The 22,127-nt window shown below is 45.5% G+C and overlaps 1 protein-coding gene across 1 annotated transcript in view; it reads right to left on the reverse strand.

Moving 5' to 3' along the window:
* Positions 1–12,210: 12,210 nt before the first annotated feature.
* LOC142776416 (uncharacterized) overlaps positions 12,211–22,127 on the reverse strand; it is a 43,378-nt gene continuing 33,461 nt past the window's right edge. The window contains exon 3 of the mRNA XM_075880041.1: positions 12,211–14,359. Within this exon, the coding sequence (XP_075736156.1) occupies positions 14,167–14,359 (193 nt within the window). The 3' untranslated portion in view covers positions 12,211–14,166. The remainder of the gene's footprint in view (positions 14,360–22,127) is intronic.

Below are 22,127 nucleotides of genomic sequence, written 5' to 3' on the forward strand. Positions count from 1 at the left end.
AGATAAATAATGGGTATACTTGAGGTAAATAGATTATTGCGTTGCCTTGTGCTTTGATGTCTGCGACACGCAGTATTTCAGGGCTCGATCGTTTGTTCATGTATGCAAAAGTTTCAAGGGGGGGAAGGAGCGAGTCAAAGCATGTGTAAATAAAAATTTACGGACGGCATTCTGCATTGAAGTTTTGTTAGCGTAACTTCTCATTTGCCTTGTGCTGCCTCAAGAAATAATCCAAGGATACTTAAGGTGTCGAAAGTTTTCGTCGGTATCTTGGGCATAATTTAGTTGTTCAAAATCCAATAGGATGTCAGTAACTGAAAATGGAGGAGCCATTCCTATGCTTGAAGTTGGATAGCCAGTGAATTCATTCAGTACGCGACATTTATTTGATACAGAATACTGAGCCATAGGAAATCACACACTTCACAGCTAAATGCCAAATATTTATCCAGAAAGTGTGCATTGTATATTGTGCATTTCAAATTTGGCATTTAGGTTGCCTGAGTTTTTTTGCTACTAAGCCCGTCGTCTCGTCTCGTCTCGCTCGCCGCAAGCGCTTGACGTTTCGTACATTATCTTGACTTGCGTTTGCTGCTAATGCGTGCCCTTTATTTTAAGGGGGCCAGTGGTTCGAACAAGCCAGTGATGACGATTCATCCATGTTCCTGGTATAGTGGCCCAGCACGGCCGGAAGTGGAATTCTAACTGAGCTATCGGCGAGAAGTGAAAAACTAATTCTATCGGTTTAACGATTCGTTGGGTTTCACAATCTCAACTTCAACGCACCTATTCGCAGTCATCGCACAATACCATACAGCGGCAATTTCTTGTTGGCGTTATACACCATACTCCACAACCAAGACAGATAAAGAGAATCAAACATTGCAATATTAGCAAAAAATAGGTTAATGCGCGCAAAAAAAAACTTTTTGAGCCGGATTCAAACCACCGACTTATGGGTAATCATTGCACATTATGGCGCTTCTAGAGTCCCCCGCTCTACCAACTCAGCTACTGCCGAAATTTTTCAACACACTTTTTGGAACCTCACTTTTCTATTTCAACGCACTTTTTCGGAACCATCCTACATCAGCATACACCGACAATCAATCGTTGACGTTATACACTATACTCCACAGGCAAGGCAGATAAAAAAAATCAAATGTAGCAATGATGTTACGGGGATTAAAGTATACACTGGCGAGCAAATGCGTACTGGCGCATATACTGGTGAGCTGATGCGTACAACGCTGCTGCAGTCCGAGCACGTTCACGTTCAGCACTTCGTCGTCGTCATTCTCAGGCATCTACTTACCCCGTGACATTACCCGCCGGCGGCAGAAGCACCGTCCCGGTGCGATCAATTCTCGAGGCGTGAGTAGTATGGTATAAGCCGTGAGAGATGCACTATATCAGTCGGGACTAAAGCTGGTGCTGACGTGGTATAGAGTGGCGGTATCTCATAGGTCACGCTGGTGACCTTGCGTATGACGCGGTAGGGGCCGACGTAACGGGACATCAGTTTTTCGCAGAGACCAACACGACGTGAAGGTAACCACAGCAAGACGAGTGACCCCGGAGAGTACTGTACGTCGCGGTGCCGGCGATCGTAAGCACTCTTTTGGTTAAGCTGCGAGGCACATAACCGATCCCGGGCGACTTGGCGGGCGATGTCAGCTCTGACCAGGGCATCATGAGCATAAGCAGTCGATGAGGGGGCGTCAGATTGGAGCATGGTGTTCATGGGCAAAGGCGGGTCATAACCAAACAGTAGGTAAAAAGGTTAAAATCCAGCTGTATTATAACGTGAACTGTTGTATGCGAAGGTAATGAAAGGTAGGTGGATGTCCCAATCTTTGTGATCCTTGGAGACGTACATCGCTAGCATACTCGTCAGAGTACAGTTGAGACGTTCCGTGAGGCCGTTGGTTTGCGGATGGTACGCTGTAGTGAACTTGTGGTTGGTAGAGCAAGATCGCAGGAGCTCGTCGACTACTTTAGATAGAAAACAGCTGCTGTGGTCGGTGATCAACTGACGAGGAGCACCACGACGCAGAATGATGTCATGAAGAAGGAAATCGGCTACATCTGTAGCGCAGCTGGTGGGGAGGGCGCGTGTAAAGGCATACCGCGTGTCGTAGTCGGTAGCAATAGCAATCCACTTATTACCGGTGGCCGACACGGTAAAATGTCCTAGAAGATCGAGGCCGACTCGGAAAAATGGCTCATCTGGTTCTTCAATGGGCTGGAGGGTACCAGCAGGTCTCAGAGCAGGTGTCTTGCGGCGCTGGGAGAGGTCGCATGCCGCAACGTACTGTCGCACAGAACGGTAGAGGCCAGGCCAAAAGAATCGGCGGCGAATGCGGTCATACGTCCGTGACACCCCTAGGTGTCCAGCGGAGGGGGCATCATGCAGCTGGGCCAATACGTCTGAGCGAAGATGAACAGGAACAACGAGTAAAAGCTCAGCACCGTCAGGGCGGGCGTTGTAGCGGTGCGAGATGTCGTTCTGAAGAACGAACAGTTGTAAGGAGTGGTCAGGGTGAGGAGAGTGCAGACCAAGGATAAAAGCACGCAAAGAAGGGTCGCGGAATTGTTCAGCAGCTATGTTGGTGAAGTCGGTAATTGAAAGAACGACGGCCTCTTGTTCATCTTCCCTCGTGTCAGGGGGATCGACTGGGTAACGGGCAAGCAGTCGGCATCCTTGTGAAGTTGTCCGGATTTATAGGATACGGAAAAAGTGTGCTCTTGTAAGCGCAGCGCTCAGCGACCAAGGCGTCCCGTAGGGTCCTTGAGTGAGGAAAGCCAGCAAAGCGCATGGTGGTCCGTAATAACTGAGAATGGTCGGCCATACAGGTACGGTCGGAATTTCGCAATGGCCCTGACGAGAGCTAAGCACTCGCGTTCTGTGATGAAATAATTTTGTTCCGAGCGCGACAACAGTCGGCTTGCATACGCGACGACGCGGTGCATGCCTTGTTGCCGCTGCGCCAGCACTGCGCCTATGCCGTGGCCACTGGCGTCAGTACGAAGCTCCGTGGCGGCAGATGGGTCGAAGTGTACTAGGACTGGTGGATTGGTGAGAATGTCAACGCGCGACGAGAAGGCGTTTGCTTGCTGTTGGCCCCAGGTGAATTCGACATACGTTTTGAGGAGGCAGGTTAGAGGACGGGCTACTTCAGCAAACTTCTCGACAAAACGACGGAAATAGGAGCACAGTCCCAGAAAACTTCGAACGTCCTTGGTTGAGCAAGGTGTGGGGAAGTCGCGAACTGCTCGAACTTTCTCAGGGTCTGGTTGAACGCCCGCAGCGTTAACAAGATGGCCGAGTACGTAGATTCGGTGTTGTCCAAAGCGGCATTTGGACGAGTTAAGTTGCAAGTTGGCACGTCGAAAAACATCAAGCACTGTGGACAGACGTGTTAGATGGTCGTCAAAAGTAGTCGAAAAAACAATAATGTCGTCAAGATAGCAGAGGCAGATGGTCCACTTCATGCCTCGAGGGAGAGAGTCTATCGTGCGCTCAAATGTCGCGGGGGCATCGCATAATCCAAAAGGCATCATCTTGAACTGATAAAGTTCATCAGGAGTCACGAAGGCCGTCTTCTCTCTGTCTTTGTCGTCCACAGCGATCTGCCAGTAGCCTGAGCGAAGGTCTATTGAAGGAATTTATGGCACCGTGCAAGCAATCGAGTGCGTCATTTATGCGCGGTAGGGGATAGACATCTTTCTTGGTAATATGGTTGAGATGGCGGTAATCAACACAGAATCTCCAGCTATTGTCCTTCTTTTTTAACAAGTACAACGGGTGAGGACCAGGGAATAGATGAGGGTTCGATTATGCCCTTATCAAGCAATTTATCGACTTCTCGCTGTATAATAGCACGCTCTGGGGCTGACACACGGTAGGGTCGTCGGCGAATGGGTCGAGCGTCACCGGTGTCGATGCGATGGGTTACGACGGATGTCTGGCCCAAATTACGGTCGCCGAAGTCGAAGATGTCCTGATAAGAAGCAAGCACACGGCAAAAAGCAGAGACTTGTTCAGAAGTGAGCTTGTCAGATAGCATTGGCTTGAAAAGGTCGGAACAGGAACGTGACGAGAACGACGTTGATGAAAAATCGGGTGGCGAATTGGTGGTTAGGGCGGAAACTGTGTGGTCGACCAGTGGTGTCAGATGCGCAAGTGACATGCCGCGAGGAATAACTTGCGCTGAGAAGCCGAAATTTAGGACGGAAATTGAAGTTTGGTTGTCGTTAACGGTAACCATCGTGTTGGGCAGTGCAACATTGCCTGTAATGGCCACGTCAGAAATCGGGGCAGCAACATAATCACCATCAGGTACTGGAGGATATGGCGAGAGTTAGACTTGGACTGCGGCTTGCGGCGGAAGTCTGAGGAAATCGACAGAGCGTAGGCGAGGTGGGCTGGTAGAGACGGTCTCCGAGAAGGATGGTAGTTCAAGCCGAAGAAGACCTTTGAAACAGTCAATGAGCGCAGCGTGTGAAGTCAGAAAGTCGAGTCAAGGATGAGGTCATGAGGGCAATTTTCGAGTACAGCGAACAGAACTGAAGTTTGATGCTCAGAAATCGTTGATCGTGCAGTGCACATTCCAAGCACAGCAGGAGTACTCCCATCCGCTGTACGAACGGTAGGTGCAATCGCAGGCATCAGAACTTTTTGGAGGTGGCGGCGGAGGTCTGAGCTCATCACAGATATTTGTGCACCGGTATCGATAAGAGCAGTTACAGGTAAACCACCAACGAGAATTCTAAGAAGATTGCACCGCTGGTCGGGAGTAATCAGAGGATTTTCAGTCCGAGGCGTGTATGCAGCGTCACCTCCGGGGGCTGCGCCGGCTAGTTTTCCGAGCGATGGTCGTAGGGAGACCGCGAACGGCGGGGTTGGGGCGAGCGGGACTGACGACGCATGGGTGATGGCGAGCGGCTGGTCCGACGTTCTGGATTGTGCTCTGCACTTGTCTCAGCACGGTAGGACGGGGTATAAGGTGCACGTTCAGAGCGAGGCCGCCAATCATAGAAGCTCGGTCGAGGTGATGAGGTCCAACGGCTGCGGCAATGGCGAGCGATATGTCCTATCCGATAGCACGTGAAACATATAGGCCGATCATCATGAGTGCGTTATTCAGCTGGGTTTCGTCGTGGTGCGAACGTGCGGTTTGGTGTGGCAGCCGCAACGACTGGAGCCGAGCTGGAAGTAGCAGGGGCATTTTGATGAGGTGGCGAAATGCCCATAATCGCGATCTCTTGGCGAACCACGGCCTGAATTACTGAAACAGCATCGAGGTTGTGTCCTGGCGTGCCGACGCTAGACATAGCGGGAGCCATAGCCTCGAGTTCCCGACGGACTATTCTGGTGACGTTTTCTGGCGCTGGTGGTTGATGTAGTGTGGGCAAATCTTCGCAATAGGACGTAGCCGCCGTGTTGGGAAGGCGGTCAAATCGGTGAACTATGCGCCTACTTTTTGCCTGTTCGAAGCGACGACATGCTTCGATGACCGACTCCACCGTCGAGCAGTCCTTGCACAGGAGAAAATTGAAGGCGTCATCCGCAATTCCTTTCAGGATGTGTCCGACTTTGTCGTCGCGAGCCCGTGACAATATTAGCAGAAAAATAGGAAAACGCACGCCAAAAAAATTCGTCGAATTGGATTCGAACCAGCGATCTATGGATAACCATTGCACAATATGGCGCTATTAACGTCCACTGATTTCCCAAATGAGCTTTGGACTTTTTTTCATTACCAGCTTCAGCTTATACATATTAACAAAGCTATATAACAGCACAAAAGAATATTGAAGGCTAAAAAATTCAATTCACTTAGCTAATGTTACTTTAAAACTAGCGCGGTTTTAACAAAAATTCTACCTGCTGCAGCCATACTAGCACATGTGTGTGAGACTTTGTTCTTGCAAATCTCAGAAGACTTTCTTTGAAATACGGACTCGATGTTCTGGCGTCAGCATGTACAGTTCACACTGCAAAACGACATCTCCACCTACTTTGCAATACAAAAATCATAATTAGGTCCTATGGAACACCATCTTCAGTGTCAATTGCCAAAAACTGGATTCCTTCAGGGTGCAGGGGAAAATATTTCTTAAGGGTGCGCTGCAAAATATCCAACATGAACACTGCACCCCAACAGTCCAGGAATACGTGGTGAATTGTTCCGTCTCGTTTGCGTATGTCACATTGTACATTTCAGGATAGATAAAAACCTGTTTCGTTCAACCAAGTCTTCACTGTCAGCGTGCCAGTGTGCAAGCAAAAAAAAACCATTTAACACCAGGTCGTACGGGCATCTTTTTTACTCGCTTAAGACGTCTTTTTCTCTTTTTGTACTACACTGAGTTCTGTAGAGTGGCATAAGCATCACGATTTCACGTAGTTCTTTCTGCAACGTTTCTACTTTGATGACATAAATGTCTCATTGAAAGTCTACTGAACAAAAATCGCGCTGATATAACTACTTCTTTTAGGAAACCGCGCATACTTCCGTGAATATGCTCAGTCGAAACAATGAGTTCAGTTAAAGCAGGATAACCTCAGCTGGCAGGAAGGTATGTTCTAACTTGTTTTAAAACATAAATCGGCTGACTATTTGTCGCAAAAACAAATGGCTTAAATCAAGCCCGCCATCACGGGCTCGCATAAACAAGTTTGTGCTGCTAGTTCACTCTCATGTGGAGCCCCAAATAAACTCTGCAAAATATGCGATGGAGTATTTGGACATCTATTCTCGAACAGTGAATTACTTGCATGAGGTACCACAGTTTAATTATGACAAATAGGTTGCATACTTTCGCCTTAGCAACGACTGACAGGTACCAGCCATTCAAGTTTTTAATTTTTTTGCAGGTAATGAATTTTCTTATGCGATTGCAGTTCACTGTCAATATCATTGTCCAGGGGTACTCCCAATACCTAACAGGAGGGGTAAAGAAACTTAGGTTGGCGAAAGTGTCGGGAATAGACGGCCACTCACCATGCCGGAATCAGTGGCACTTTCCCCTTTTCACAGTACTTCCACTGGCGACACAAAAGGACTTGACTGTTTTAACAACGTGCAGTATACTCTCTTAGTCAAATCAGAATGTGGCAATTTTATCGGCGTAGGCCAGCAAACGCACCTCTACTTCTTGTAATTTAAAGCCACGTATCACGTCACTCTTTATCACCATCAGCCGTATCATCAGCATCTTCATCATCATCATCAACATCATCAGCATCATCATCAGCCCTATTACGTCCACTGCAGCACAGAGGCCTCTTCATGTTCCGCCACTCAACTGGGTCCTGTGCTTGCTGCTGCCATTTTACACCCGTAAAAGATACAAGGAGCGCAGTGTTAGTTCTATACTTTCAAGTACTTTTTTATTAAGAAGTAGCACCTGATTTGAGAAATTTTCGTCCAGAAAACCGTACTGGCAAACAGATATCAGGTGAAAAACAATCAGACCTGCAATTGATGACTCCTTCAAAAAACTTTTACAATACTTACAACACAATAATGAAATATAAATTTCCATGACATTACCAGCTTGCTAAAATGCGCATAACCTGGTTATTTTTACTTCATAAGAAACACACCAGTAGTAAACATTAGATTAGCGAAATAAGACACAACGTTTAATTTATAAAAGGCACAACCTGAATAATGACTATTTTTTAAAACGTGACACCAAGAATAGAACATCGTTATTTATGGTTATAGGAATGACACTAAGATATAAAATACACCATCTGCAACGGCGATACAAATCGGGCCTTTCAAGAAAGAAATGGCATTTTACCTCTGTACCACTTTCGTGGGCCAGACGCAACTCCTTAAATAACGACACATTGCAGACTACCGACCACCTCGCCTCAAGCGCGTTGGCTTTTTTGGGCTTCGCAGTTGAAGCTCGTGCTGGGACCTCCTATACTAAAGTAGACTCCAACCGTAAGAAACGAAACGGCCGATGACATTGGCCACTAGATTTTTTGACGTAGGGGTGGCGGAATACGTCTCTCACAGTCTCTTAACCCACTATAGTAGATGACTAGAATAGCATGAGTGTTCACAACAATTATGCCACTTGTGTTACTCTCTCAATAAGTAACGCACGTGCACTTTGCGTGCTATATTCCGAAGTGTCTTGTACTCATACACACAAATCTAAGTCGACCGATGGTTGATATAACGATGCTCACTCACTCTGGATGTCTCAGTAGAATGTGGCAGTTGCACTGTTCCGGTTTTTGGTTTCGCTTTTATTGTTCGGCTATTACCAGCAACTGCTTTTTCGGAATCTCCAAACGGACACGAAATCTTTGCAGGAAAGTCTACATATCTGTCATTTATCCCGATGAACCAACTCTACAACTTACACAGTTCATAAATTAGATTTTTTTTTGAACTGCGATATTCAGGTCTCTACTAATCTTAAGATGCCTCTAGCTAAATAAAAAGCGTCAGGCCTGCGCGGAACGCGCAGTACAGTCACAGCGAAAGCTAAGGGCAAGTTTGCAAACAAGTCCCAGGACCTGCTAAGGACCTGCTAAGGATCTGCTAAGGGCAAGTTTGCAAACAAGTCCCAAGCACCGGCGTAGCTCAGTAGTAGAATACTGGAGTGGCATCCAGCGGACCTGCTTTCGAGCCCCACTGTGACATTGGTACTAGACTTTTTTAGCAAATTTCGCGCAGTGTTGTTACGAACACCAGCGGAGGTGGCAGCGGAACACTACGGCGCTGCACGAGACCCGAGTTGTGATCTCATAAGAGAATTTGCTGTAAAAATAATTTAAATAATTCTGAAAGTATCAACGAAGAATTCAACTTCCATTATGTTACATTTTTCGCAAGTGTTTCGTAATATTGATTAGACTCAAGTATCCGCAGTTTTACGCACCAAAATCATACTATGAATGTGAGGCACGCCGCAGTACAAGGCTCCTGAAGCATGACTACTCGTGTTGTTTGCGGCCGCTGGAACCGAGAAGAACACTGGCCTCTGCCATTTCGCCTCCATCGTCTTGGGTCAGCAGCCGAGTACCGTCACCGCAGCACTACCTCGGCGAACAGGTTGCACTTAAGGAAACACCTTGCATAGTCACAGGATCAGAAATTGAAGTTTTTCGTAATTTATTTTAGCCAAAGTATCAGTTACTTAGCTCATTTCAATTTTGCATATATTAGGTTGGCGATTTCTGGGGCTGCTGAATCTTGTAGAATTTAGTATATGCGTCTTTCTATTTCATTAAGGCTGCAAGATGATAATCTCTAGTTTCGGAGAGATCACTGGGAACTATTTAATATCAAAACGCATGCTCTTGTAAAACGCAGCTTTTTTTTCCCCTAGAATGAAGACAAGAGCCTAGAGTTGACTGAAAACATTTGACAGAAGTCTGTCTGGTTGGGTATGAAACTGGGAGATGATATAGGCTCCAACCAAAAGTTTTTAAAAGACCCGACGTTTCGGAACCGACTTGGTTCCTTCTTCAGGAGTGACTACGTAGGCTACGTAGCAGCAGCGTCTTCAAAGCACTCGAGGGGTGGCTAATGACCCCTCTCTCTGTGTCTCTCTCTCTCGTTGTGCCGTGGAGTGCAGTCCGCGTGTGTACACTGGGGGAAGGGTTCCGAGAGAGCGGTTGATGTTGTGGGCTGTTCCCTGAATGTGCCACGACTCGAGTAACAACCTTCTCCTCCAGTTCGGCTCGCTTTCGAGGATGGCCGTCGCTTCGAAATTTATCTTGTTGTGCAATGTCTCCGCATGTTCGGCGACCGCTCTCCACTCTTTGTAGAACCTCCGCACATCGTTGGCGTGTTGCTTCAGTCGTTCCGGTAGGTTTTTCGTCTCATCGATATACGATGCGGGGCACTCGGCGCACGGAATTTTGTAAACGACGCCGGGGCTCCTGTCCATTGTTGGCCGGTCTTTCGTGTGGGAGAGGAGGCGGCCCGGCGTACACGAAGTCACGTGCGCGATGCAAACCCCCTCCCTCTTGAACATCCGCACCAGCGTCTCGCTGGTTCCGTGAACGTATGGCACTGGTACGCGTTTCGGGGGGCTGCCAATTAAGGTTGAATGGGGTTTTCTAATCCTCTGTTGCTCTGCGCAGCGGGTGGCGGCTCGAATGAAGTTTTTTGCATATCCGTTTTTTCTGAGGTGAGCAAATACGCGGTGTCGTTTACGAAATTCCGTGTGCCGAGTGCCCGCGTCGTATATCGGTGAGACGAAAAACCTATCGGAACGGCTGAAGCAACAAGCCAACGATGTGCGGAGGTTCTACAAAGAGCGCAATGCAGTCGCCGAACATGCGAAGACATTGGACCCCAAGATAAACTTTGAAGCGACGGCCATCATCGAAAGCGAGCCGAACTGGAGGAGAAGGTTGTTACTCGAGTTGTGGCACATTCAGGGAACAGCCCACAACATCAACCGCTCTCTCGGAACCCTTCCCCCAGTGTACACACACGGACTGCGTTCTACGGCAAAACGAGAGAGAGAGAGAGACAGAGAGAGGGGTCATTAGCCACCCCTCGAGTGCTTTGAAGACGCTGCTGCTACGTAGCCTACGCATTCACCCCTGAAGAAGGAACAAAGTCGATTCCGAAACGTTGGGTCTCTCATAAACTTTTGGTTGGAGCCTATATCATCTCGCAAGAGCCTAAAGTCATTGAATACCTATCACAATAAACGAGTACCAAAAGTAACGAAGGAACAAAGCTTGTTTTTTCTACCCATTGTCACCGTGAATAAGATGTGTCTGTGCTAATAAGTTTGTTCTCACTTATGGGCATCCCATTTGACATGAAACACGATTTTCTAACGTGAAAATTTAGATGATTTGGGGGTGCGTGGTGAAGTGCAGTGCCACAACCAGGATGAGGACGATAAGAAGAAGACACAACGTTCAGATTGTATGTACAAAAAATTAATATGCGGAGCTAGTTCGTGATACAACCCTCACTAAATTATCGTAGTGCTTCATTTCATAAGGAGAGGCCAAGTTCTTCCTCACGATGCTCTTGTGATAGCCCCTGACACGATAGTATTGTCACCGCAGCTCACACAGCGATTCGTTCACTTCTAAGCCAGTGTGTTCTCCCAAAGTCGCTTTTTTTCTTTCTACTGTTCGCATTTGTCTTTTCAATTAACAAAACAGAAATGCCTGGCCCGCACTTTGTGCATATATATATGCCGTGATTTGTCTTTTTTCTTTGTTCCCATTTCAATTTGTTCCGTGCAACTTTTCACTGACATGATTTACGTCTATTTGAATTTGTAAACCCTCTTAAACAATGCCCCCACAGGGCCCTGTAGGTACATGTATAAAGAAATATAACCACAAGACCGCAGTCTGGCGTAGCCTGCTCACGTGTAGCTCTGCGCTGCGCCCATCCTGAGCTATTTAAAGCGTCAAGCACTACGCTGCAAAATACGACGAGTCCTATCGAATACAGACACTTTATTTGCCCTGCACGGCTCTCTAACAAAAAGCACGACTGTTCCCGTTTACGGGTGAAGCAAAAGGTTTTCACTCTGGAAAAGGTACTTCGAGGCTTTGCTGGACACTCTCGTGTGTTGCGTTACAGACGCCTAATGGGTACTCCAGAGTCGCAAAAGCAATAAATATGGCGTAGAGGGCACCTTGCAATGCTACTTATTGTTGGCATCATATGAAAGTTTTAAAGAGTCAATGCTACACGTTCACATGTTCCTTTTCTTGCAGCACGGTCAAATTTTCCACCACTAGGTGAAGCGAAATCCGATTGAGAGACGCTGAGAACGGGGCCCAATTAGGCATTCGCCTACTTTTGAGACGAGGCTCAAAGCGTCCTCATAAGTTTTTTGCTCGCACCCAACCACGCCGAAGCCGAAATGTCGGCGGCACGAGCTCTTTAATGCCTCTGTCATAATAGTCGACTGTCGAGAGAAGAGGCGTATGCTTCGAATAACGAAAATTTGGATGTTACCGAAGTATATCTGCAAAAAACATATTCACTAATGTTCCTCGCGTTAGATTGAATTCATGCGAAATCCCTTCATAAAATAGTTGACAGAGTGAAAATACCAATATCGCAGTAGCTTAAATGTGACCGCCGGAAACACACGAGAAAATGAACAGATCATGAAAAGTGATTCATGTTGACAAATTTGTGTTTTCTGTTTGAGTCTTTTAATTTGCTTTTCGGGGCCACTTTTCTGAATAATGTGTCAGCAAATGAAGTACCCTCAAGTCTTCCTAGTCTTGAAAGCTATACCCCACCTTTCGACACATGAAAGCAAAAATAAATACTACAAAGCAACTCCTCCTTAATCTGTCTCAATAATTTGCATTACAGGACAACCAAACCGAAGGGAAACACTGAATTGCGAGTAGCATACTGCTGCGTTCGTTGTGACGAAACAGCATTGAAAGTGTTTTAGGTATCCCTCAATATAAAAAAAAATCGTAGAGTGCTTCTTTTTTGTGACCCTTTCTTTTGCTGGTACGTTAGTAGAACAGTTCATAGCAAATTACACTAGTTGTTCAATAGTCTGATTTCTCTACTATACGCGCACAATGTAGAATATAATGGAAGATTTCATACTTTATCTGTTACGTGTTGTTTGTTTTTTAAAGAAGGGTGTAAAACAGAGAGAGTAAGATGTTATTATTTTTTCATTTTGCTCAATGATGTTACAATTGAATTGGAAGGCGATTAAAATAAATATATTATGCACTTTGAAAAAGTACTAATCCTAAATGGCAGCACAAGAAGCAGTGAAGAGGGTATGGTAGGGTAAACCCCCCAAAACATCGAATTAGCATTTTTGGCACCGAAAAGACAACTGTACTATTATGAACAAATCTGTGAAAGCCCGACATTTAACGCTCAATGCAAGTGGTTTAAACGCCGCGCTGAAGTGCACCGCCCGCGCTATGGCGTAAGCAGTAAGCGCACATGAAACCTCGTTTTACCCAGATGGCATTTTCTGTATATTATTCCACTTCAATGTACCTTTCCTCAAAACTTTTTGAAAATATTTCGACGAAACTTTGTATGAGTAAAGTACAACACGTTTGAAAATGTTTTGACTAAAAAAATTGCCGATTTCATAAAATGTGAAGCTCTAACAAAAGTACACAACAATACGCACCTACCGTCGTGTTGTGCAAGCAGTATTTTTATTTTTTACATAAATTTACGGAACTAATATTTTTTAAGTTCGGGTATAACAAATGAATCTCTAGAAGAACATGGCCGAATATGGTTACAATATATTTGGTAGTTGTAGAGAACAAGTCGATAAATAAGGAAACCCCCTTTCGAATTTCGCAGTAGGCCATAGGAAGGATAAGCGACCTAGGATTACAAAAGGGTGCGACTTGATACCCAGTGGCATTTTTGTGGGCACGTAAACTTTTATGATAATACTTACAGCCGTTTTTAACATAGTATGCTAAAACTGACATAAACCTTTCACCTTATCATATTCCCTTAAGCTCTCAAGAAGAGCTTAAGCAGTTTTGGAGGCTTTCCAGAGATGCCATGAACACGTGAGAGCTGCCGGCTGTGCAGGAGTTCATCCCTGTTCACAGCAAGGACAGTTCACTGTTTTGAGCCGATTCGCCCACGAAACCAAGGAGGACACCGATAAAAACACCAGATGGCGTTAATATTGTAGCAAAGTATTCCTCATGGTGAATCCAAGACCAAAATAAATGTTTCACAGAATATGACCCTAACTAAATCCGAATACTGAGTATCAAAGTACGGTGAGCTATACAGATTTTACCTACAAAATATAGAATTTACGTTTTGTATTAGGCCCATTACATTTATCAGCACCAAATGACTGTGTTTTTCCCGGTTCTAGTTCAAGTAGGCTTGGCTCTCTTAGAATACATTGAATGAAGAGAGACCAGACGATTTGACATGAACTTCAAGTTTAATTATCAAAATGCACGAAATTTATAAATCACGGACGAAACAGTATGGTGCAGCGTGCCAGAAGTTAAATGCTACCTTCTGACACATGCTCCGCAACATGCACTGAGCGAATCGAACTGGTTAGACCCGATCAAGATGCGGTGCGACTTCAGTGCGCGCCGGGTCACGTTGACACAGCGAGCTCCACCGTGTGCCTGCATGTCGCCGAAATAAGGGCGCCTCAGCTGGCGAGGTGAACCCGTCTCGGCGTCTCGTCGCACTCCGACTCTGGGCGAAGCACGCAGCGCCGGCGGCATTCTTCCCAGTTGCGGTACACGCCACGACGGCCCACGGACAAGCACGTACCCTGCGGGAAGCTCCACGCGACGCACTTCTTGCCATCAAAGTACCACGGCACGTCCAGAACGTCTTGCCTACATAAAATTAAACAAGATTTGGTGTTGTTTTATGATCACCATTGTTTGTGGTTAATTTATGGTGAATGCGTTAAAAGCACCCACTCTATGTACATAAGCATATTAAGTCCGTTAAGAAAAGTTAACCACCGAATATAATACTGCCTAATCCAATTCTGGGCCATTTGGGTTTGCGAAAAGTTGATGCAAACAGTTTGAGAGACACTTGTATGTATGTATCTGCAGTGCTTATACCACGGCTTGAGTAGAGTGACCGGCGCGAACAATTGTGTGAAGCCTATTACACATCAACTGCTACAGACAGAGAGTAGCGACAGTACCTCACTGACGGGGAGGCTACGGAAGGCCGTACCTTCCGTAACAGCTCCCCAGTGAGGTGTCCTCTCACCTGACACTCGCCCATATCTGAAGGACGACGTCATCAGAGACCGCATGACGCAACATAGTGGTACTACGCACACCACTGTAACGCTACGGGCGCTCTGCGTAATCTGTCATGGTAGTGATTTTGGTGGGAGGGGTTAGAAGGGCAAGAAGGCACCTAATTTTTGCAGCCTGGTAGGGAGCACGCAGAGCGCCTAGGAATCTGTCGTCCCTCTACTGTGGTTCGCTCCTGTTCACACTGTCTTGTTATTGTTTTTCGTTGTCAGCTACGCTCCCCGGTCGCTGTTTTTCATCCTCATTATCTCTGCCAGTTAACATGCCGCCGACGCTGCTCATATTTGAAGCGGGTGCCTGAGAGCTTCGCTTTGAAAAACTGGTCGAAAAACAACAACAACAACAACAACAACAACACTAATTAAAACATTGAGAATAATATTAATGAAATTATGGGAATTATAATGTAATACAAATGGAATTTATTATTATTATTATTATTATTATTATTATTATTATTATTATTATTATTATTATTATTATTATTATTATTATTATTATTATTATTATTATTATTATTATTATTATTATTATTATTATTATTATTATTATATGTGAAGTTGAACGTGCCAAAACCACGCCATGAGTTTGGGAAACACCACAGGGGAGGGCTCAGGAACTATCGACCACCTGGGGTTGTATAATCGACGCGCGCTTGAATCTATGCACATGAGCTTCACTTAAAAAAAAACGAAGGTTAATATCATATCAGGGCAACGCCAACCATGTTTGAAGTTCTGGATATCGGCGATTAAATAGTGTAATATTTTTTTTATTATTTCCGCAGAAAAGACCAGTGCTGGCCTGCTTTGCACAGCACTTTGTGCATTGCAGGCGTCGTGAACCAAGTGAAACGCCGCCAGCCCCGTTAAGACAATCGAAGCCAGCCGTGGCGTACCTGCCATCCCTGCAAGCGCACAATCTCCGACCGAGTGTTCCACGCACGTGACGGGGGACAAAATCGCGGTTAGAGGACAATTGGCCGAAATATCAGCAGACCAGACGTTTGCTCCCTTCCTTCTTCCTTCGCTTTGCCGCCTGATAGCTGCCCTCTAAACTGATGGCTTATCCCTCTTTCATAGCAATGGCTCATAACACTAAACTGAGACTACACTAATAGAAGTCGAATTAAAGTTCTGGTGGACGTTAGCAACTTACTTCTAGAGTGTCTTTTGCTATTCTGCCAGCATGGTAGCATTCGATCTTAACGCACTCATGTCGACACCAACTGCCAATTCTCTGCCGAGCACATTGTTCGGACAGCGTGGCGTCTGTGGTAGCGCGATATGAGGTGACGCACATCAAGAATTTGAATAATAGTTCACCAAGTGAGAATCGAAAGCATGCGAGAATTGCCCTCCCCGCTAGCGTGTGTCTCATTTGACCAAAACAGTAATTAACGAGATTTTCTCGACCATGTTCCGTTCCTGCGAGTGTTGAAGAAGTAGTGATAATAATTTTAACAATATGGGATTGTTGCTCGTAATAGGAACACGGGTTTCGGGAACCGCAAGAAAAGCAGTTTAGTGTGGTGTCTGGGAAAGCATCGCTTATATAGGACACTTTCTGTTTTGATATCGAGGGAGCTTACCTTTAGGGGCCATGTGACGTGAGGGGGAAGGCTTCTATTCGCGACGTACTAGCGATAGATTTGTGATGGTTCACGTAAACAACAATGGGTGTATATTCTCCAGCAGTGTTGCGGAGTCCACTCCAGAGTTATCATGATTTCGGAATCGTTCCGCATTTTTGCAGCCTCGGAATGGAAGGAACACAATGCTGTGAGGAATATAATGGGAATTTAATTAAGCATATTTTTCCCGGAATGGAATAGTTATAAAAATACGTGTTTTACCAAAAATACGGCACGTTTTCGTCAACGAGCTATTTATTGAAATTTCAAAGATTATAAATGAGAGGCTCGAATATCAATAAAGCAGCATTTTCAAAATGGCTTGGCACAATACATTGATAAGCAACGCGCCTACAAAAAGTTTGTGCTTATATTGACAGTGCTCCTCTTATATTCATCTCTATTTTTGGTGTAGTTGTGGTCGAGCGGAACTACAGTGGCAACATGCCCTCCTCCCCCCCCCCTTTACGCCTTGTCATTTCTTTTGCCCTCAGTGACGCCCCAGCTACAGCCGAAGCCGTCTGCTCTTTTGACATCCTTCACGTCTTCGTGCTAGCTTCTGTCACTCTCAGCCAACTCGGACGCATGTTCCAAAAATACCCTTGTGATGTTGTGGTGTGTATAACTGCTGGTGCGATGCTTTTGTACACTGCAATTTCCCCTCGTACCCCCCTTCCCCCTTTGTCATACTGTACTTCTTGTCTAGACACATGAGCGCCTTCGCAAGAAACTTTGACAGCGAAGGTCTCTCGGTCAGCGCAGCACACAGTCGTACACGATGAACTGTGTGCGCTTCTCCTCCGTACAGACGGAGAGAGAATGAGAATAAACTTTTGAAAGCATTGCTTCCGGAAGCGGCCTGAAGCAGCAAAGCCGACGTAACGAAGGCCACAGTGGCGCTCCCCGATTCCCGAATAAAACATAGGCGCTGAACTAAACCTACGTTACCTCTGTACTAGGGAGAGTGGTGGGAAAGCCTAGGAGGCGCAGCCAGCACCGCCGCGGGTGCTGGTGGCAAGAGAAGCGCTACCATAATGCACTTTACACAGCCTCCTGCGTCCAGCACTTCACGCTTGAGCAGCTCATAATTGTGAAGCGCAACACATAGGTAGACGGCAATTGTCATATCTTAATTTTTATAAGCAACTGTTAAAGGAGCCGTCCAGTGAGAATTCAGGTTTCGTAACAAAACGGCGAATCACTCATTTAGCTCTCAGCATTACGTTGTAAAATGTCGGTGAATGAAACCAAAATAATGTTTTTTGCAATATGTTGTGCTTGCGAGTTTTATTGCAGCATTTCAAAATCTCGAGGACGCTTACTATGACACCAACCTGGAGAACAAAACACTAGTGACCGACTGCCCAACGTATTCGGAAGATCAGACGTTCGGGAGATCAAGTCTAGGACATGACATATGCCTGAATTTTGAGCTGGGAGCTGAAAATATGATCATTTCATTATCGCTATTATCTTTTTTTTGTAACTTCCCTTGGTTCCTAAGACTCGGCACATATCCGTGTTTGCATCGGTCAGCAAAGAAGATATTGGGGATTATTTTTCTGCCCCTTATATCTACTACTGTAATATCAGGCTCAAATTAGTCAAGTAGGTGTGAGTACATGCTCTATCGAAGTCGAAGGCCACAACGCTTTCTCTAGCTCCACCTTTAGTTAGCCAAAGTCAAGGGTAGGCGTGATGTAAAAGTGTGAACAATCTGCCAATTTACAAAATCAAAATCGCGATATAAGTTGGTGTAAAGAAGAAATGCATCATTCCTACAGATCCTGAAGAGAGAATACAGTATTCTCGCACGTTCGTTCATATTAATACCCCACACTAAATGGGTGAATACTCTATGCATGGTTTGGTGTTTATCTCAAGAGCAGTTTAGTACCTGACACAAATAACCTTTACGACAAGAGGAACATCGCATACCTGCGTACAGGCGAACACAAAGTTCTCACCCAATCTATGCTTGCGAGGCGCGCTTGACAAGCGTGATTGCTGGCGAGCAATGCGGCACTGTATTCCGTATTGATTGCAAAGGCACAAGGTGCCCAAGTGAGGGTGCACTGTTCCACCTAATACCAGCATGTCTAGAGTTTTTTTTTTGTTCCCATTAACCAAATTTTAGTTTTCTTCAAAGTGTTCTTCAAACTGTGTAACTTGTTTTACGCAGTTTTCCTGGTCCTACTGCTTCTAAAGAGACCATATATATAGTGTTGTTCATTCTTAACTTGTTAAAACTATCAAGATGCATTTTCTACATCGAGAAATTGAAGGAATGGAATGAAACGCTCCGTTATTCCCGGAGTTGGAATGGGCCAACTTTTTTCATCTGAGGAAATAAAAGGAATCAAACTTTGGCTAAATCGTTATTCCGCGGTAGGAAATCAGAACGAAATGGAGGCACCCATTCCGAAACACTTGTCTCCACCCACGCCAAGACTAGTTTTGACGATTTAGGCAGGATGCTGGACGCAAAGTTTGCGCATGTTGCACACGAATTCAACCCATTCACAACTTCAGTCTGGAACCACCTGTGCATGACAATGCAGTGAGAAAATATAAATGAAGCGCACCGCTGTTGTTTTAGTTAAAGGCAGCAAGTCATCTCAATAGTGCCCGTGCATCGAACGTGTGTTTTGTGGTGTGTTTGGTGCTTACCTATTTCTTTCAAGCGGTGCACAAGAAATCAGCAGTATAAGTCCCTTCTATTGTAATAGCAAATATATGGACACTCTCGGCTGGTTTTGGCCGCTGGCGTTGTCGTCTGTGTCGACGTGGACGTCAACGTCGATTTCATGCACCATATATATATATATATATATATATATATATATATATAATAAAACTCTAGAATTAAATAAGTCTTGAAAAAAAGCTCTCCACGTGCGGAATCGAATGTGGCACCTCTGCGTCGCGAGAGCGGGGCCTTAGCCACTGAGCCAACCCGGAGCATTTCCTTCGAAAATCAAATGGCAAGCTACTTATGTCTTACCTGCTAACTTACTGTATATATCTTACCTGCTAGCTACTTATATATTTACCGCTGCTCACGATTATTTTGAGAGGGGAGGGGGCATTTTATTTTCAGCATTATCACTTAGATGGCGCAATGAGCGCGCGTCGCCACTTGCGCGGCAGAGCCCGTTTAGTCTCGCAGACGTACTTTGCCTGGCTTAGAGAAGGGGAGCGAAGCTCCCTCACGCGCCCTTTTCTCGCGGCGGCGAGGAGGGGAAGGTCGTACGCTTTGGCTGCCCTCGGGCTCTGCCTGGAATGATTCTGCTGTAGTTAACGGGCGCACAAAGGTCACTGATATCATTGATGTCTCCATTTGCGAAACGCACGCGCTTTTCAGACACAGCTAAGTAAGAAATTAGATGCTTATTCACGTGCCTCCATACCTGTGAATACATTTTGTGCGTCATTTGTGCGTGAGCAACGTGGGGCGTGTTTCTATCTGCTTTCTCTGCGGCGCGTGACCTTTCAATTTGTTGCTATCGCCTTCATTGCTACGCCTTTCCGGCACAGCTGTCACTTTTTTTCTGTGCGAAGCATGAAAAGTCACGGGTAGCTACTTCGGCGCTTGTTCTTGCAGACAGGTGGAAAAATTTTCCATGTGGTGCTTTTGGGACGGTAAAGCCCACATATCAATCAATCGTTTTCGCACCTCTTTACAAGATAAGAATGAGGCAGACAAGCACCAGTATTGGCAAGCAAGTATTAAGCCATCTAGTCGCGCATTTCAGAATCCCTGCCAACTTTTCTGAGCAGATTCTGCTTCGGCGAGCCTATATTCAAACCTCGTGTCTTCTTTCATGTCGGATTAAGACGAACTTTTTGTGCGCCGAGCTCGATCACACTCAATTTCGCCCTTCGAATTCAATTATGAATATCACGACCTACGTGCCACTTTCGTTATTGCTAAAGATTGACAATCTTCAAGTTATGATGCACAAGAACTTCACCAACAATATGCACACAACAGAATACTAAAAAGCCCATGGGTGACTCTTCGCTAATTCCTGACATCAAACGCATGTTAGTTGCGGGAAAACATCTCCATCACGACAGAGACCTCATGAGGGAAAACGGCAAGAGCGCGATTGTCGCAAAAGTTTTATAAAAATTCTTTATATTTTAACGAAGACATCCCGTATAATTTTAGCACGTAAAAAGAAGAAAGCCAATTGCATAGAATGCAAAAACTAGTGATCTTGAAGCATTTCAAAGGCTTTAATAAAACTGTCACTACAAAGCCGTTACTATCAAGGAGCAGGTAGAATAGCAAGTACGGCACCTCCGATAAGAACCAAAGAACACGTACGCTTCATATTTATTGTGATTACACCCTACGTAAAAATTCACACCGATGCAACTCGCAGCTGACACATCATTACCTGCCACAATCTGGTAAATGTATTGTCACGTGCTCGGGACGTCGAAGAAGGCAGCAGTCAGCGTATCCAGGCTCAAACTCTATTTAGTAAAACTTGTGGCCAGGAAACCGAATATTTTAGGCAAGCAATGTGTATACATACTTCACTGGTAGCGCCGAACAGAGCGTTGGCCATCGATATTCTGATCCGCGCCAATATGCGTCATCATTTGTACGCGTACTTTCGAATAATGGAGCGTTATCGCTGATGGCCGAGTTTGCTTTATAATAAACTCAGATGTTGCGTTTGCGCCCTGAAGCAAATGAAATGGTCTGAAAACGACCCAGAATGCACTGGGACATATTGGCGCCGATTGCACGAAGCCTTGTCTGCACGTGCAATACACCGACGATGTGAAACAAACCATTTGGGGTAGTATATATTTTGAGACTCGTGCAAAAACACTCGTGATGAAGGCCGACCATTCCCCTCTAAGCTTCTTCATGCAATGTCACCGTGTTTCTTCGTCCGTTCCTTCTCCGGGTCTCAGCTATGCGAGAAGACTTCCTGCTCGAATACAGCTACTCGAAAAGACATCGTCACAAAATTTGAAGAACAAACACTAATACAACGTCCAAACAACAGACCAAATGACTTCGATACAAAAGCATCATTAGCATCCAATCAACCATGGCTTGGGAACGGGCATGATAAGCCCGTAAACCAAACTATCCTGGGACATTTCTGGTGGCGCATGGTGGCCTTTGCCCGGATGGGTGAACGATTCACCGTTTTTGACTAAAGCCTCCTAGTTGGGCCAGTGTGGCCGGAGAGATATGAAACCCAAACAATACGCCTAACTACGAGGAATACTTGTATGCTTAACGTATAATAATGTGGACAAAAATGTCATAAATACCAGTTTCGCCTCGAGGGCACAGCCATCATGCAACAGACAGAAAGTGATTGATTGATTGATTGATTGATTGATTTATATGTGTGGTTTGATGTCCCATAACCACCATATGATTATGTGAGACGCCATAGGGGAGGGCTCCGGAAATTTCGACACCCTGGAGTTCTTTAACGTGCACGCAAATCTAAGCCAGAATGTTGCCAACTGCCAGAATGTTGAACGCTTAGAGACATGCAGCTCATTTGCACCCGATCTAAAAAAAATTCGTGTTAGGAAATAGAGCTTATTCAATATAAATTGCAGATGTTGTGCTGTCTGTCATCACCACCTGAAATTAGCGGTGAAGCCACACAGCAAGTACAAAGGAACACGAGTCGTCTACCGATGTCTGTC

The sequence above is a fragment of the Rhipicephalus microplus genome, chromosome X (genome assembly GCF_043290135.1).
Source record: "Rhipicephalus microplus isolate Deutch F79 chromosome X, USDA_Rmic, whole genome shotgun sequence".
In the NCBI taxonomy this organism is placed as follows: Eukaryota; Metazoa; Arthropoda; class Arachnida; order Ixodida; family Ixodidae; genus Rhipicephalus; species Rhipicephalus microplus.